The sequence below is a fragment of the Eriocheir sinensis genome, chromosome 33 (genome assembly GCF_024679095.1).
Source record: "Eriocheir sinensis breed Jianghai 21 chromosome 33, ASM2467909v1, whole genome shotgun sequence".
Lineage (NCBI taxonomy): Eukaryota > Metazoa > Arthropoda > Malacostraca > Decapoda > Varunidae > Eriocheir > Eriocheir sinensis.
The window spans coordinates 7,010,649-7,026,517 of record NC_066541.1 but is presented as its reverse complement, the minus strand read 5'-3'; the positions used below and the strand labels follow the sequence as shown (position 1 = coordinate 7,026,517).

The window sequence follows — 15,869 nt, the reverse complement described above, 5'->3', positions numbered from 1 at the left end:
CACACACGTCCAAGGGCCTAGAGTGAACGTAACCTAAAGTTTTAAATCTTACTCATCAAGTGTCGCGGCCCCTTAGTGTTGCCCTTCCAGCCCTCGTCGCCGCCCTCCAGCTCCCTCTTCACGCCCACGTTGGCCTTGCTCTCCGTGGCACCATTGGAAGGCTCCATCACAATACTTCTCCCCGGCGTGCGGTGCTCCCCGCGTCAAAAATCACCAGCACAACATGCCTATAGACGCCAGACCCGCCGCCGGATAAACACGCGCTATAAGGGAGAGAAGCGGAGGCGGCAAACGTTTGGCCCTACATAGATTTACATAGATATTCAGAGCCTAAACTTGAGTGAAACTGTCAAAAGGCTACCACGACGTTGCATATTTGTCATAACGAATATTAAGGTGGAGAAAGGGGCACCCGAGCATAGTTTTTAAATTAATCAATCGTGTTTCACCGAGTCACTGAAAATTTTCGTGCAAAAAAAAATTATTTGGTACAGTCTGAAATTGTTTATTTACACGTTTAATGCCATTATTTCTCATTTTGCGATGTGTCAGGGATCATCAACAACTTGGCTTGCCCTCTTTCGTAATGTGACTGTCTTTTTAATGACACTGACACCAAGGTCAGAACTTGTGAGATCATACCATGGATCATACCGTGTCCTACATCCCATTTTCACATCCAGGCTCAGCTGTCTCCCAGACCAATAGATGGCGTTACTTCCGCACGCCCGAGGAATTTCTATATACCACTATCTCCTTGGTCCTGCCCAAAGAGACTATATACGTTCTATAGTCTCCTTGGTCCTGCCCACCCTCGAGCCGGTAATGTATGCAGGGTGTGAGCAGAGCCACGGAATAGGAGAGTCTGGCCTACGTACTTCATCACAGGCGGCATGTTGCTACCTGAAAAGTGGTGCGGAATTCAAATTGACGCTGATACAATTGTGGGGTTTTATATCCTCTAGATATCGTCAGGATCTCGAAGAAGTACCTTAAGCACATAAAAACACAATGTATCGGCACCAGTTTGAGTTTCTCGCGGCTCATTGGATAACAACATGGCGCCTGTGATGGTTTGACAACTCCCATTGCATGGTTCTGCTGATCTTCAATTAAATTTCAGCATCTTGACTCAAGGGAACCACTTGGGGCAGCATGAGCCAAGCAAGAGTCATATATCACAGCAGTAACTTGAAATATAATTTGCCCACGCCACTAAGTGGTTGGGGCCTTCAACCAGGCCCTAGAAGTAAACCTACAGGCGCTATGGATTGGAATCAATGGCCGGTGCTGCTTGTTCTTCCATGTTTGTTTGTTTGTCTATATAAGTACTTCATCTGAATCACACTTATTTATCCCCTTAACCAACTTAAAATCTTCAACATCACAAGGGTGCCCTCCATAACACTGACCCCCCCCCCCTCCCTCTCTCATGACACGTCCCTAATGCTGTCTTCCTCATGACGTGTGCAGGTGAGCGTGTGTCTGCACCTGCGGCCCCTCCACCTGACGCGCGCCATGCCCATCATCAGCTATAAGGCGAAGGACTCGTCGAGGGAGCTGTACCTAGGTGAGCAGAGGCGGGTCTGACTGTGCCGGGCGTGACCTAATACTGGGTGGCGGTAGACTGTGACGTGGCCGCCAGTCTGCACGCACCATTCTAATCAGTACTCTGTGTGGTCTGATTTTCTATGTAAATCTCTGTAAATCTCTCTCTCTCTCTCTCTCTCTCTCTCTCTCTCTCTCTCTCTGCAACAATAATGAAAAAATCAAGCATACGAAAACGCCCGTAATTTTTGGCAGATTTCTCGGGTGGCTAGACGGCATCATAGGTTCATGAGGTGAGGGGGTGGGGAGCCGAGCGAAGCGAGCATGCGCAGTTTTGGGATTTTTTTTTTTTTTTCAATAAGCACTTTTAGGGGCATTTTGAGGCGGATATACAAAACAATAGGGGACGGGGGGCTATAACCTCCTTTGCCCCGCCGAAAATTACGGGCCGGGAAAATAAAGGGTAGCGCACAAACATTTTCTTGCTCTTATTTCCCATTAATCCTTAAAGCACTCATGCAACTATTTTTCATCGCATCACTTTTTTTAAGCACGGATCCTGAATCTACATGCTTTTCTGATTATGTTGGTGTAGGTTACGCTCCGGTGTAAAAATATATAGTCAAAATTGCTTTAGACATGAGCTGTGCGCTGATGGGGTTCATTCGCCTCGGCATTTGTCAAGACGCACAGCATTATCATGGTAGGTATTATGATTAGGAGGTTGTTGAAGTGACTCACAGATACTCACAGATCATGTTCTGGAAGAGGCCTAAGCCTGTGGCTCCAGTTCAAAAGCCTGGTTGCTCTCAATGTGTTGGCTGCATGTGGCGGTTATGTGTGCTCTATAGTTAAATCTTAGTTTCTGGCCCTCCCACACTTTATGAAGGCTTGATTCAAATTTGAACACTGTTTCAGGATTTAGGTACCGCCAACCCCGGCAAATCGTTCCAGGTGTTGACGACCCTGTTTGAAAAGGTATATACTTCCTGGTGTTGAGTCTTGATCTTGTCTTAAATATCTTCTTTGTGTTTCCTCTGGTTATTTCATCCTCCCTCATCTTGAAAATCCCTCCTGTGCATTCTTGATCGTATTAATCTTGAACGCTTCAATCAGGTCATCCCTGGATCTCAGCCAGGGTAGGCAGGTCCAGCTTCCTCAGTCGTTCTTCGTGACGCAATCGACACTCCGCCATCACGGCACAGCTGATGTTTCGAGGCAGTTTTTGACCCTCTATATATTTTTACATCGGGACGTAGCCTACACCGACAGAATCAGAAAAGCATGTAGATCAGGATCCGTTCTTAAATAAAGTGATGCGATGAAAAATAACTTAGTACAAAGGAGTTGAAAGTAAATAAGTGCAAGAGAATGTTTTTGTGCTTCTTTATTCATCTCGTATGTTTGTTTGTGTTCATTATTGTTACAAATTTATGCTAGATTTATGCAAAATTTTCTCAGGAAGACGATAGTGATCTCAGTATATTTTAATAATGAATTGTAGGGTCAGGAAACCGGGTGGGAGTGAGGTGTGTGAAGCCGTTGGTTTTGGGCACACCCACGGCCGCCGAGTCGGGCTGCTGGGCTGGCGCCTGGCATCACTCAGCACAATGCAGCCGGGTAGGGGATGTGCGCTGTAGTACTGTATGTTACAACTGTGGTTCCCCTCGGAGAAACTTCTAATTTATGATGTAGCAATGTCATTCGCATCATCGCATGGCATGTAACTAGAATTGCACCACGTACTCTGCGTAAGGTCTGACTTAAATGTGATACAATGGTTGCAGGAGTATACTTTCTTTTATTCTTGAAGGAGAAGTTTCTGGTAATGCAACCCAGCCTTCTACTTGTTCTCGCTGTCTCAGTTAATTGTTAAGAAAATTTAAGGCTTGACGAGACTGTGATACCAAAAATGTATCTGACACAGTACGCTTTTGAAGTTTCCTTTCTTTCGGGTTGGTCGATAAACTGATATGCCTGAGGGAGACCTGCTGAAGAAAAACTGTAGTAACTTATGTCATATTTCCCCATTGTCCAAGGGCCCTAGCATCTATAAATAATTTGCTTTAGTTTTGGTATCTACATAATTATGGGGTCACTAACATGACGAGAAGGCAGTTACCCCCTTTGCCGCACCTCCCTGGTGACGATGGGTCTTATTGTTGAATTAGGAAAAAATACCAATGCAACATACATGTCACTAGTTCTCTATTTTCCTTTATCTTCATTTTTATTCATGAATTACAAAGTTAATCAAATGAGAAAAAAAGCAATAAAAATTAAGAGATACGAATGCGATATATTCGTGACTACGTTCTGTTTTCTATCATCCTTCATCTTCCTCCTGTCGACTGATGAGTAAAAATGCAGGTCGGTCTTACCTTTCACCTCAGCCCCTTGTGGTTGCTGGAGAGGTCACTTACACCAACCTCACGCCACGCTGCCAGATCTGTGATTATTCTGCATATCCATTGCCTTTTAATCAGTCCTTGAGTGCTTTAGAGCCACAGAGCCTGAAGCAAACAAACACAAGTTAGTGCAAGTATATCTATGTTTACTTCATAGAATATAACAATACTTTCCATCTTCTAGTCATGTCTCCACTCAAAATTTTCTTGCTGATCAGTTCCCTTTTTTCAAATCTTCATAAGTTTTAGAGCATTAAATACAGGAGGACAGGAAATACTCATACATTGTCTAATTCACGTTTACCTATATTCACTTCATGAAGAATCACATTATATCCTGTCATTCAGTCATGCTTTTTGTTATTAATCGCTTTATATTAATCCCCATGTGCTTTACAGTCATACAGTTTACAGAGGAACACTCACACACACTTGTTTTAGTACACTCATGTCTACACTTACTCAACAGCATCTCATGTAAAATATATCTTTCGTCTCTCATTCCCTTCCATTCTTGAGGTGAGAAAGTCACTGTATAATAACTTTGGGAGAAAGTTTAGGAGAAAGTATGCACCCAGACCACAGGCAAGAATGTACTCTCATCAGCTATTTATGAAACCCGCATATACAGTACGTCTAAGGCTGCAATATCCGTATAAGGCTGTAATATGACTTACTTATCTCCGTGGATGATTTTTTTTTTTTACAACAAAGGAGACAGCTCAAGGGCACAAAAAAGGAAACAATAATAAAAAAGCCCGCTATTCGCTGCTCCTACAAAAAAAGAATCAAAAGAGGCACCTATATCGTATTGGATAATGACGTAACATTGGATAAAGTAGTAATAGATATACAGTGGATAATGTGCGCCAGCGTTTTCACTTTTTTGTTGTAATCTGTATAGCTACTTAATAAATGCTGTAAAAGAATATTGACAAGGGAGAAGGCCATTATCGGCGCAACGTTAACATGTAAACATACTCATGCACAGATTAACTAACATATCAACTTTTATAGCCACATCCGCGAATACTATCCCTCACCATAATTCTTCCTGCATCTAAAAAGCAGTGCAATTTGTAAGTATAAGATGGCAACACTGTTATACACCACTCATTAGAGCAATATAATTCGGTGATAGCAACACAACTAATACACTCTGACAAGGTATTTATGAGGGTCGCGCTGGGTCATGTTTGGGTGGCGGTGCTTGGCTCATGGTGGCAGCAGCGAGCCGAGTAACGCCACACAAGGCCACCAGAGCCACCACCACCGCCACCACCACAAGCGTTCTCTGTGCCTCCCTCCACCAGTCGCTCAAGAGATGTAACCTGAGCCATGACCAGTCCGCACCCTGCCTCCCTGACATCTTCCCTCTGCCTCCCTGCCGCCCTCCCTCCACGGACCTCATGTTTTGAATCTCCTTCCACTCTCCCTATGACCCTATCCCTGCCTCTCTTTGTCACCCATTTCATCATTTTTCTTCACCATGTCCTTCTCCCTGCCTTAGTCACTCTCTACTCCTTCCTCGACTCTTCCTGCTTCCCATCAACCATTCAATCCTATATTCCTTCTCAGTGTTTTCATCTTCCTGCGCTTACACTCTTGCAAGCCCTTGTTTCTCTTTGCTTCTCTCTCTTAATTAATTCACCTCTGTTATCTCTTCCATCGTCTCCCTCCTCAATGTTTCTCTCCTGCTTCCTGTCTCTTCTTAACATTTTTCAGTTGCGCGTTTCCCCCTCTTATCACCTTGTTTTCCTTCTTCCTTCCTTTCTTTTTTTCTTTTTTTTCCATCGTGTATTGTCCTCCCTCCTTCACTGTCTTTTAATTACTGCTCCGCCCTCATCCCTTCTCGCTCTCCTCGCTCATCCTTTTACACGCATTCTTTTCTTCATTCTCCTCCTCCTCCCAATCATCATCTCTTTCACCCATAACTTCATTACTCTCTTTTTCACCTCCACGCATGTCTTTCCTCCTATGTACATCACCCTTTCATCCCTTCCTTTTTCCTTCCTTTCAGTGACTAGCGTGTCGTTGTGTCTTCCCTTTTGCAGCTCCCCTCCCTCTCCTCCTCTCCTTTCCTCCCTCGTGGGCGCCATATGGATCATGTTCTTAGGGGGACCAGGACAGGACCGCCTCATCTCAAAGGACCAAACAAGACGAGGTATAGAAATTAATAAGAGCCGCGTTAGCCTGGCCTGAGAAGGGAAGATGAAGACACAAACAGAAGGGGAAGGAAAAAAGAATGGAGGAGGGAAGATGAGACACGCAGTTAAGGAGAAAATAGCTAGATAGAAGGAAAGGGAAGGAAGGATAAAAAGATGAGGAATGTATTTGAAAGACAGGAAATTGAGAAGGAAAACGAGATGAGGGATGCAACGAATGAGAAAATAGATGGCAGGAAAGGGAAGGATAAATGATGATAAAAAATGAGGAATGTAGCTGAAAGGAAATGAGGAAGAAAAACCGAGATGAGGAATGCAAGGAATGAGAAAATAGATGAAAGAAAAGGGAATGAGGAAGGATGAAGATACTAACAGAAGGATAGGAAAGTAGGATGGAAAATGAAGCATGCAACGAATGAAAAACCAGATGGAAGGAAAGGGAAGGAGAAAAGATAAAAAAATGAGGAATGTAACTGAAAGAAAGGAAATGAGGAGGGAAAACGAGATGAGGAATGCAAGGAATGAGAAAATAGATGGAAGTAAAGGGAATGGGGAAGGATGAAGACAAATAACAGAGGAAGGGTAAGGAAGGAAGAAAGGAGGAGGGAAGATGAGGCACGCAACGAATGAGAAAATAAATGGAAGGAAAAGAAGGAGAAAGGATAAAAAGATGAGGAATGTAGTTGAAAGGAAATGAAGAAGGAAAAAGAAATGAGTAATGAATGCAACGAATGAGAAAACAGATGGAAGGAGAAGGAAGGAGAAAGGATAAAAAGACGAGGCATGTGGTTGAAAGAAAAGATATGAAGAAGGAAAACGAGATGAGGAATATGCAACAAATGAGAAAAAAGAAGGAAAGAATATGAGGAAAGATTAAAAAATAAGAAACGTGGCGAAAGAGGAAGTAGGAGACAAGCAAAACGATGGAGACAAGTGACGAATAAAGAAAGATAAATTAGAAGACAAGAGACTAGGAAAAGAAGGAAGACTGAATTAATTAAGGAACATGACAAACTTTCCACAACTATCATTATTTTTTTCACCACATAGCCTAGTACCATAAGACCAGCACTACTACTACTACTACTACTACCTCTATTCTCTCTCTTTCGACCTATCTATCTATCTATTAACCTCCTTTTCCTCCTCTCCATTCTCTCATACTAGATTACAACAACAACAACAACAACTACTACTACTACTACCACTACAAATAATAATAATAATGACAGTAACAGCATCTGAAAAGGAAGGAATAGATTAAGGTTGCGTGAAGTGAGATTGTATTTTTATCAGCGGACTCTATAACTTTTTGAGGTGGCACGGTGAAGAAAATGGGGTTGGGTTAGTCCGAGGGGAGAGGGTGGGGCACTTCGTTGTTTTTCTTTTCTTTTTTGCTCCGCTGTCTCCGTGAGTGACATGTCTACGTGTGTGCCCTTAACTTGAATTCCTCCTCCTCCTCCTCTTTTTGTTTTTCTTCTTTATTTTTTTCGTTTTCGTTTCTTCTTTTCTTGTTGTTGTTGTTATTGTTCTATTTTTTTAGTTTCTTTCTCTACTATTTTTATTGTTTTCGTTTCTTCTTTTTTTCTTCTTCTTTTTCTTCTTTTTCTTCTTCTTCTTCTTCTTCTTCTATTTTTTTCATTTTCGTTTCATCATTATCATCATCATCATCATCATCATCATTATCATCTTCGTCATCTTCTTTCTTTTCTTCTTCTTCTTCTTCTTCTTCTTCTTCTTCTTCTTCTTCCTCTTCTTCTTTTTGTCGGGGCTTTTATTGCTTTAACGTGCCTCGCAAATCCATCTTTTTTTTCTCCTTCCTCTTTCTCTTCTTCCTTATCTTATACAGTTACTCTTACCACTCTTGTGTTCCTTTCCTTTGTTTGTTTTCTCTGCTTAGGGTCTTTCCACTTATTTCCTTGCTTACATGTACAATATTATTTCCTTAGTATAGAATGAATGCCTCACATAATTTGTATACATATATTTCATTGCCTCGAATTCCTTCTTCGGCAACGTTTATATAAGTCAGTGCTAGAATGGCTACAAACGGTCGACATGTATATTTTCTGGCCCTGAGTGCCGTTCCTCCTCCTCTATCATGTCCGCGAGCAGTAGTGACCAGGAGGCGGAGCTGGTCCTCTTCCGGTTGACTATAACAGTGATGATAACGGTAGTGTGAGTGTGTGTGTGTGTGTGTGTGTGTGTGTAGCGAACCACCCGTCCCCTGCTGTCACTTCCATCACGACTTTCGCCTCACTGATTCCCGCAGGCTCAGATCAAACCACCCAGGAACTCTATTGCAGGAATGCTCTACGACGCTTACGGGAAAGCGGCGCCGCGATCATATTACAAGAGCGACCACGACCTTATCCTAAGAGTGTCACGACCCTATTGAACGAGGGCACTAGGGTTTCATTGAAGGACAGACGCTCTGCCTTTTCGTATGTGGCGTAAGGGGAATCAATTGCCTTATCATGATAGAACCCCACGACCCTACTGGACATGAGGGCAACGAAATTATTACAGGAAAGCGTTTTACCTTCTCGCTTATGAGTTATGAAGACACGAGGACTCAAACACCTTGATAAAAGAGCGCCACGACTGTGTTAATGGAGAAAGCTTTACCTTCCCTCATACCAAAGATACGTGGAGCTATAACGCATATCCAATACATTATGAAATTGTATAAAATGAAGATATGATTACTCAACCACTTTATATATATTTGTATACGAAGAGTTCGGCATGACTATATTGATGGTGAAAGCTTTATCTTCTCGCATAATAAATAAACTCTAAAAACAAAAAACAAACAAAAAAACAGCCTTTCACGGCTGCTCCAACTTTCACCGTGACAAACCAATACACAGATCACATAAACTTCGAAAAATACGTCCCGCCCTCGCCAGCCCAGCACCCACCGATATGATGTCACCTTTCCCGTTATCCAATAATCACGTATACAGCCTAAATTTGGAAAAGGGGCGTGGCTGACTTGTAGAGCGGCCAATGATATTGATAGAATATGGACGGAGGAGGGGCTTATAAACCAAGATAATGAGAACAGAGTGTACTTTAAGGTTACAGAAGGCTGTGTGGACATTCAGAGACAGCCAACCCCTCCTCCCCTTCCCCTCAACCGTCACCCTCTTGTAGGCCATTAGTGTTTTGTGGTGGTCGTCATAAGTGTGTCATAAAACAAAAAGGGGTCTGGAGGTCTCGCGGGCTGGCCTGTGGTTGGTTATATGCTTGTGGACGCCAAGTGAGGATAATGACCCCCCATAGTAATCTCCTCCCCCATTACGAGTGTCGTCTTACGAGTGTGTGCGTGTGTGCGGGGCATCTTGTCACACACTCTGACGGCAGGTTTCTTACGCTTCATACGCCTTGACGCACTGGCATATTAATTCATTAGCTAGATTAAAGCCACAATAACGATAAGTGCAGGAGTAAGACGTTATAGCAGCAGTTCATTGTGTCATTATGTATATATGAAATTCTGAAACATCCAGGTAAAAATACGCAGCTAAGCATATGACAAGTTTATTTAGAGTATAATTAAATAATATGCACGTTATAGTAAGGGCAGTGAGGATAGTTATCAAAGTAGTCTGTTCTGTATGTAATAAATACTGTCATATCCAGGTAGAGAAAAAAGGTATATATAGCTATGAAAGTCAAAACAGCATCTTATCAATTTGTTAGACCTTAATTAAAGGCAAAGCGTGTATGTTACAAAAGTAAGTAAAGATAATTAAACAAAAATCTGTTGTGTTAATAAAAAATGCTGTCATATCAAGGTAAAAATAAGGTAAATAGCTATGAAAGTAAAACCAACACATTATTTGCCAGGCCCTAAGGGGAACGCGTGCTCGGAACAAAGAAAATAAAAGAGGAAAAAAAACCCTGTTGCGTTTATGAGACAATGAAAAATTCAGGAAAATATACGTAACAATACACGTCATATAAAAAGCTCACGTCAAACCTAGAATAAATAGTGTACAAGGTAGAGCAGGAACGGTGAAGACAGTTATACAAGCAGTCTGTTGCGTTTATGATAACTGCCGTGCAATCCAGCTAAAAAAAAAAAAAAACATTGCAGTACGATTTTCATGAGCTGTGTACTTGTTCTAACGTAGAGGAATTGTGTGTAACGTAACGGTGAGGACAGTTATATGAGCAGTCTCGAGTGTCTTGAAATCCAGCTAAAAAAAATAATAGGTACATCGCTGTACGACTTTTACGAACTGAGTATGTACTTGTAACCCAAAGGAAAAGTGTGTGTGTGTGTGTGTGTGTGTGTGTGTGTGTGTGTGTGTGTGTGTTATAGTAAGAACAGTAAAGAGCTGAAGACAGTTATCAAAGAAAGCGTTCGTCGACTATAGCAACAGGAGGCTGATCATGGGAAGAGTTCGCCGACCATAGAAACAGTTCCGGCCATAGAAGCGTCGCTCGGCCGGCTGGACGCGGGAGGCAGGAAGTGGATGATGATGACACTTCCCTGGCCTCAGAAATATTCCACCAGGTATTAAAAAAAAGGTAGCCAGCCATGGACAAGACCGTTTTACTTAAGAATGGACTTTGCAAGCTATATAAACAGGAGGCTGAATGTAAAAAGACTCCTCTGGCCTTAAAATATCTCACCACGCTTAGAAACAAGTTAATCGACCATGGAAAAGACCATTATAAGAACATAAGAACGTAGGAGTCTGCAAGAGGCCGGTAGGCCTGTACAAGGCAGCTCCTTTGAACCTAAGCTCCCGTGAATCTAACCCCACCTAATATCACTGTCCATGAATTCATCTAATCTATTTTTGAAAGTAACAATTGTATTGGCACTCACCACATGGCTGCTCAGCCTGTTCCACTCATCTACCACTCTGTTAGTAAACCAATTTTTGCCTATGTCCCTGTTGAATCTGAATTTATCCAGTTTAAACCCATTACTACGTGTCCTACCCGGTTCTCTTACCAACAGAACCTTATGAATATCTCCCTTATTAAAGCCCTTCATCCATTTATAAACCTCGATCATGTCTCCTCGCACCCTTCGCCTTTCTAGAGAGTCTTTCCTCGTATGGCAGGTTCGTAACCCTTGAATCATTTTAGTCATCCTCCTCTGCACCGATTCCAACATTTTGGTATCCATTCTATAGTAAGATGACCAGAACTGAACCGCATAGTCAAGATGAGGTCTAACCACAGAGTTATATACATATGTATGCAACTCTTTGGGTCTAACTAATGCTAAATATAGCTTGAGGAAGACTTCGGCGCTTCTGTTGCTTACGTTCCTTGAAATAAAGCCCAGTACCCTGTTTGTTCGATTTCTAGCTTGAATGCATTGTGCCCTTGGACGGAGATCAGAGCTCACTAAGACCCCTAAATCCCTCTCGCACCCAGACCTGCTTATGGGAGTGTCATTCAAGCAATAGTTATGTGAGGGGTTGTTCCTACCTACACTCAGAATACTGCACTTCACCACATTGAACTTCATCTGCCATTTATCCGCCCAGTCATACAATCTGTTTAGTTCATCCTGGAAAATACTAGCTTCCTGATCCGACTCAATTACTCGACCGATCTTTGTATCATCAGCAAACTTACTGACATCACTACTAATTCCTGTATCTAAGTCATTGATATAAATAATAAACAACAGTGGACCTAATACTGAACCTTGTGGGACCCCACTCGTAACAGCCCCAGTCAGATCTTTACCAGTAGTAGTAGTAGTAGTAGTAGTAGTAGTAGTAGTAGTAGTAGTAGTAGTAGAAGCAGCAGAAGTAGTAGTAGTAGTAGTAGCGGGTGCCGAACATATTCCCCCATGAACTTTACTTCTCTGAACGTTTTCCCCCTTGACAAAGTCTCCCATGAACATATTCCCTTCAGGACATCTCCCCCTCCGGACATTATCCACTCTCTCAATTATCTATTTAATAAGAGCGAGATAGTAAATAATTGAATAATAAAACAACATGTAATAAAAAAGAAGTATTGGAAGAAAGAGGGAAACGAAGGAAGTTTTTGGATATTCTGTGCGCGTTCCCGAGGCCCGTCGGCCTTCCATCCCAGAAACGATAAACGAGGTGAGCAGCGCATTCACAGTATTTATGATTAATTTCATAATCCAGTCTGGTAGTTTTAAGAAGCGAGTTCTAGCATCCGCCCTCCTCGCGTCGGCAGGGCTAAGGAGCGCCAGCGAGCCCAAGGTCTCCTTGGCGAGCGTAGCAGTACTGGAGGGCTCCCCGAAGGGCACCTTCGTGTCCCCCGGGGCGTCCACAGAGGTGCCGGAGATTTGCCCGGGTAGGTGGGACTCGTTAGCCGTGGTAGGCAATTCACCTAGGAGAGAAAACTCCGAACAACAAACCCGGGCAGGTGAGGATCGTTAGCCGTGGTAGGCAGTTCACCTAGGAGAGCAAACTCCGAACAACAAACACGGGCAGGTGAGGATCGTTAGCCGTGGTAGGCAGTTCACCTAGGAGAGGGACAACTCCGAATAACAAACCCGGGCTGGTGGAGGTCGTTAGCGTAAGGCAGTTCACCTAGGAGAGCAAACTCCGATTACAAACCCGGGCTGGTGGAGCTCGTTAGCGTAAGGCAGTTCACCTAGGAGAGCAAACTCCGATTACAAACCCGGGCTGGTGGAGCTCGTTAGCGTAAGGCAGTTCACCTAGGAGAGCAAACTCCGATTAAAAACCCGGGCTGGTGAAGGTCGTTAGCGTAAGGCAGTTCACCTAGGAGAGCAAACTCCGATTACAAACCCGGGCTGGTGGTGCTCGTTAGCGTAAGGCAGTTCACCTAGGAGAAGGACAACTCTGACCACAAACCCGGGCAGGAGGGGGTCGTTAGCCGTGGTAGGCAGTCCTCCTAGGAGAAGGAAAACTCCGAACAACAAACCCGGGAAGGTGGAGATCGTTAGCCGTGGTAGGCAGTTCACCTAGGAGAGGGACAACTCCGAATAACAAACCCGGGCAGGTGGGGTTCGTTAGCCGTGGTAGGCAGTTCACCTAGGAGAGCAAACTCCGAACAACAAACCCGGGCAGGTGGAGCTCGTTAGCCGCAAGGTAGTTCACCTAGGAGAGCAAACTCCGATTACAAACCCGGGCAGGTGGAGCTCGTTAGCCGCAAGGTAGTTCACCTAGGAGAGCAAACTCCGATTACAAACCCGGGCAGGTGGAGCTCGTTAGCCGCAAGGTAGTTCACCTAGGAGAGCAAACTCCGAACAACAAACCCGGGCTGGTGGAGCTCGTTAGCGTAAGGCAGTTCACCTAGGAGAGCAAACTCCGATTACAAACCCGGGCTGGTGAAGGTCGTTAGCGTAAGGCAATTCACCTAGGAGAGCAAACTCCGATTACAAACCCGGGCTGGTGGAGCTCGTTAGCGTAAGGCAGTTCACCTAGGAGAAGGACAACTCTGACCACAAACCCGGGCAGGAGGGGGTCGTTAGCCGTGGTAGGCAGTCCTCCTAGGAGAAGGAAAACTCCGAATTCAAACCAACTAACCAAATAAATAAATAAAATAAAATAAAATAAACAAATTAAACAATTAAATAAATAAATAAATAAATAAAATATAGTAAAATTGAATATAAATATACTACAATACAAACACACATCATCCACTTTTTGCCCCTAACATCAACATCAACCAAATAGCGGGTGAGTCTTTTATGGGGGCAAAGAGGCTCATCCAGACCAACACAGAACTCCAAGATATATGGAGTTTGCTAGCTATATCAACAGGAAATTGGAGGTAAGAAGACTCCTCTGTCCTTTGAAATAGTTCACTCGATATAGAAACAAGCTAATCATCGATGAACAAGACCGTTATAACAATACACTTATTATTTTATTTATTTATTATTTTAAGGATCATATAAGGTTTGATGACCTCAGAAATGCGAAGATAAATGTAGTGAAGGAAAGCTGATGAGAATAGGAGAGTTCAGGTGCCACAAATATACCTCGCCAGGTAAAGAAACAGGTGCGATTGATTATAGGAACAGACCAGGGGTTATAAAAGTGTTCGACAGGTAGGTAAACAGGTGTGGCTGGTTACATAAAGGGATCAGAGGTGCCGTAACAACAGTTCATCGAGTGGAGGAACAAGACGAGTGGTTGGTCACACGTAGGTATCAAGTGCCACAAATTTTTTCGGTAAGATTTCTACAACAACAACAACAACAACAACAACTACTACTACTACTACTACTACTACTACTACTACTACTACTACTACTACTACTACTACTACTACTACTACTACTACTACTACTACTACTACTACTAATAATAATAATAATAATAATAATAATAATAATAATAATAATAATAATAATAATAATAATAATAATAACAATAATAATAATAATGATAATAGTAATGATAATATTCTTCTCCTCCTTCTTCTCCTCCTCCTACTACTTCCTACTACTACTACTAGTCTACTACTACTACTACTACTACTACTACTGTTGTTGTTGCTGCTCCAAACACTACTGATAACACAACAACAAAATAAACAAACAAACAAACAATAACAACAACAACGACTACTAGGACGACAACGAAGACGACGACGACGACAACATGAATAACATTGATAGCAAAAATACCGCCACCACCAAAAATAACAATGACAATGATGATAGTAATAATAATAATAATAATAATAATAATAATAATAATAATGTTGATAATGACAATAAAATGAGAAATGATCCTCTAGCAAGGGTTCAGTGGGCAGAGGATCACCACCCGGATGCTACAGGTGAACCTTAAGGGATACGGGAACAGGTTTTCTCCGGGATGAGGCTTCTGTACGATGCTATCTGGGCCAAGGAACCCTAATGACAGCGGCCGCACCACCGTCGCGGCCTTCGTTTAAAAAGAGAGCACAACGAAGCCAAGGAACACCCGTCAAGGCAGTAATGCAAGGTCCTCACAGGTGATCAGCTTATAAAAGTTACAGGTGCTCAGCTTGTTACGTCACAGCGTCAACCTATAACCGTTGAAGCAGTTATTTAAATCGCTCAGCTTTTAAACGTAGAGGCAAATATTTATACCTGTCCTGAGTTTTTTATGATTCTCTCTCTCTCTCTCTCTCTCTCTCTCTCTCTTATCAGTCACCTCATGCAAAAGAAACACAGTTATGCAAGACTGCAAGCAATTAGATTTGCCAATACGTCTCTCTCTCTCTCTCTCTCTCTCTCTCTCTCTCTCTCTCTCTCTCTCACACACACACACACACACTTAGCTTCTCTTCATAATTCATCACCCTTTAGTTAGTTTTCTTCTTGTTATTGGAATATTGTTCCTCGCTTTATATATTGCTTGGTCTCTCTCTCTCTCTCTCTCTCTCTCTCTCTCTCTCTCTCTCTCTCTCTCTCTCATACACACACACACGTACACATCTTACGCAGCATAGAGTGGCTGGCTCGCTGGTTACTCATGACGGTTCCCACGTTCGCAGTAACCTGAGTCCCGTCTACACACAAGCCTTCCCTGAGGAGCCCCACTTCCGCTTTTCCTGAGCCCAAGGGTAATCGCTTCATTGTCAGACGGAAAATTGCCTCGGCCGTCGCACATGACGTCAATTGCGTGGGCGGGAGTAAAGCAGCAAAGGAGAGAGAGAGAGAGAGAGAGAGAGAGAGAGAGAGAGAGAGAGAGAGAGAGAGAGAGAGAGAGAGAGAGAGAGAGAGAGAGAGAGAGAGAGAAGGAACATAATCATAGCCTGCATGTTA

The 15,869-nt window shown here is 43.0% G+C and overlaps 1 protein-coding gene across 4 annotated transcripts in view; it reads right to left on the bottom strand.

The window, feature by feature from the left end:
- LOC127006661 (U4/U6.U5 tri-snRNP-associated protein 2-like) overlaps window positions 1-15,869 on the bottom strand; it is a 38,843-nt gene that overhangs the window by 16,007 nt on the left and 6,967 nt on the right. For 2 of the 4 annotated variants that reach the window (XM_050876827.1, XM_050876825.1), the window contains exon 1: window positions 53-628. In XM_050876827.1, the coding sequence (XP_050732784.1) occupies window positions 53-167 (115 nt within the window). In that variant the 5' untranslated portion in view covers window positions 168-628. Of the gene's footprint in view, window positions 1-52; window positions 629-3,929; window positions 4,062-15,869 lie in introns of those variants that run through there. The other 2 variants (XM_050876828.1, XM_050876824.1) reach the window with 2 other exon arrangements.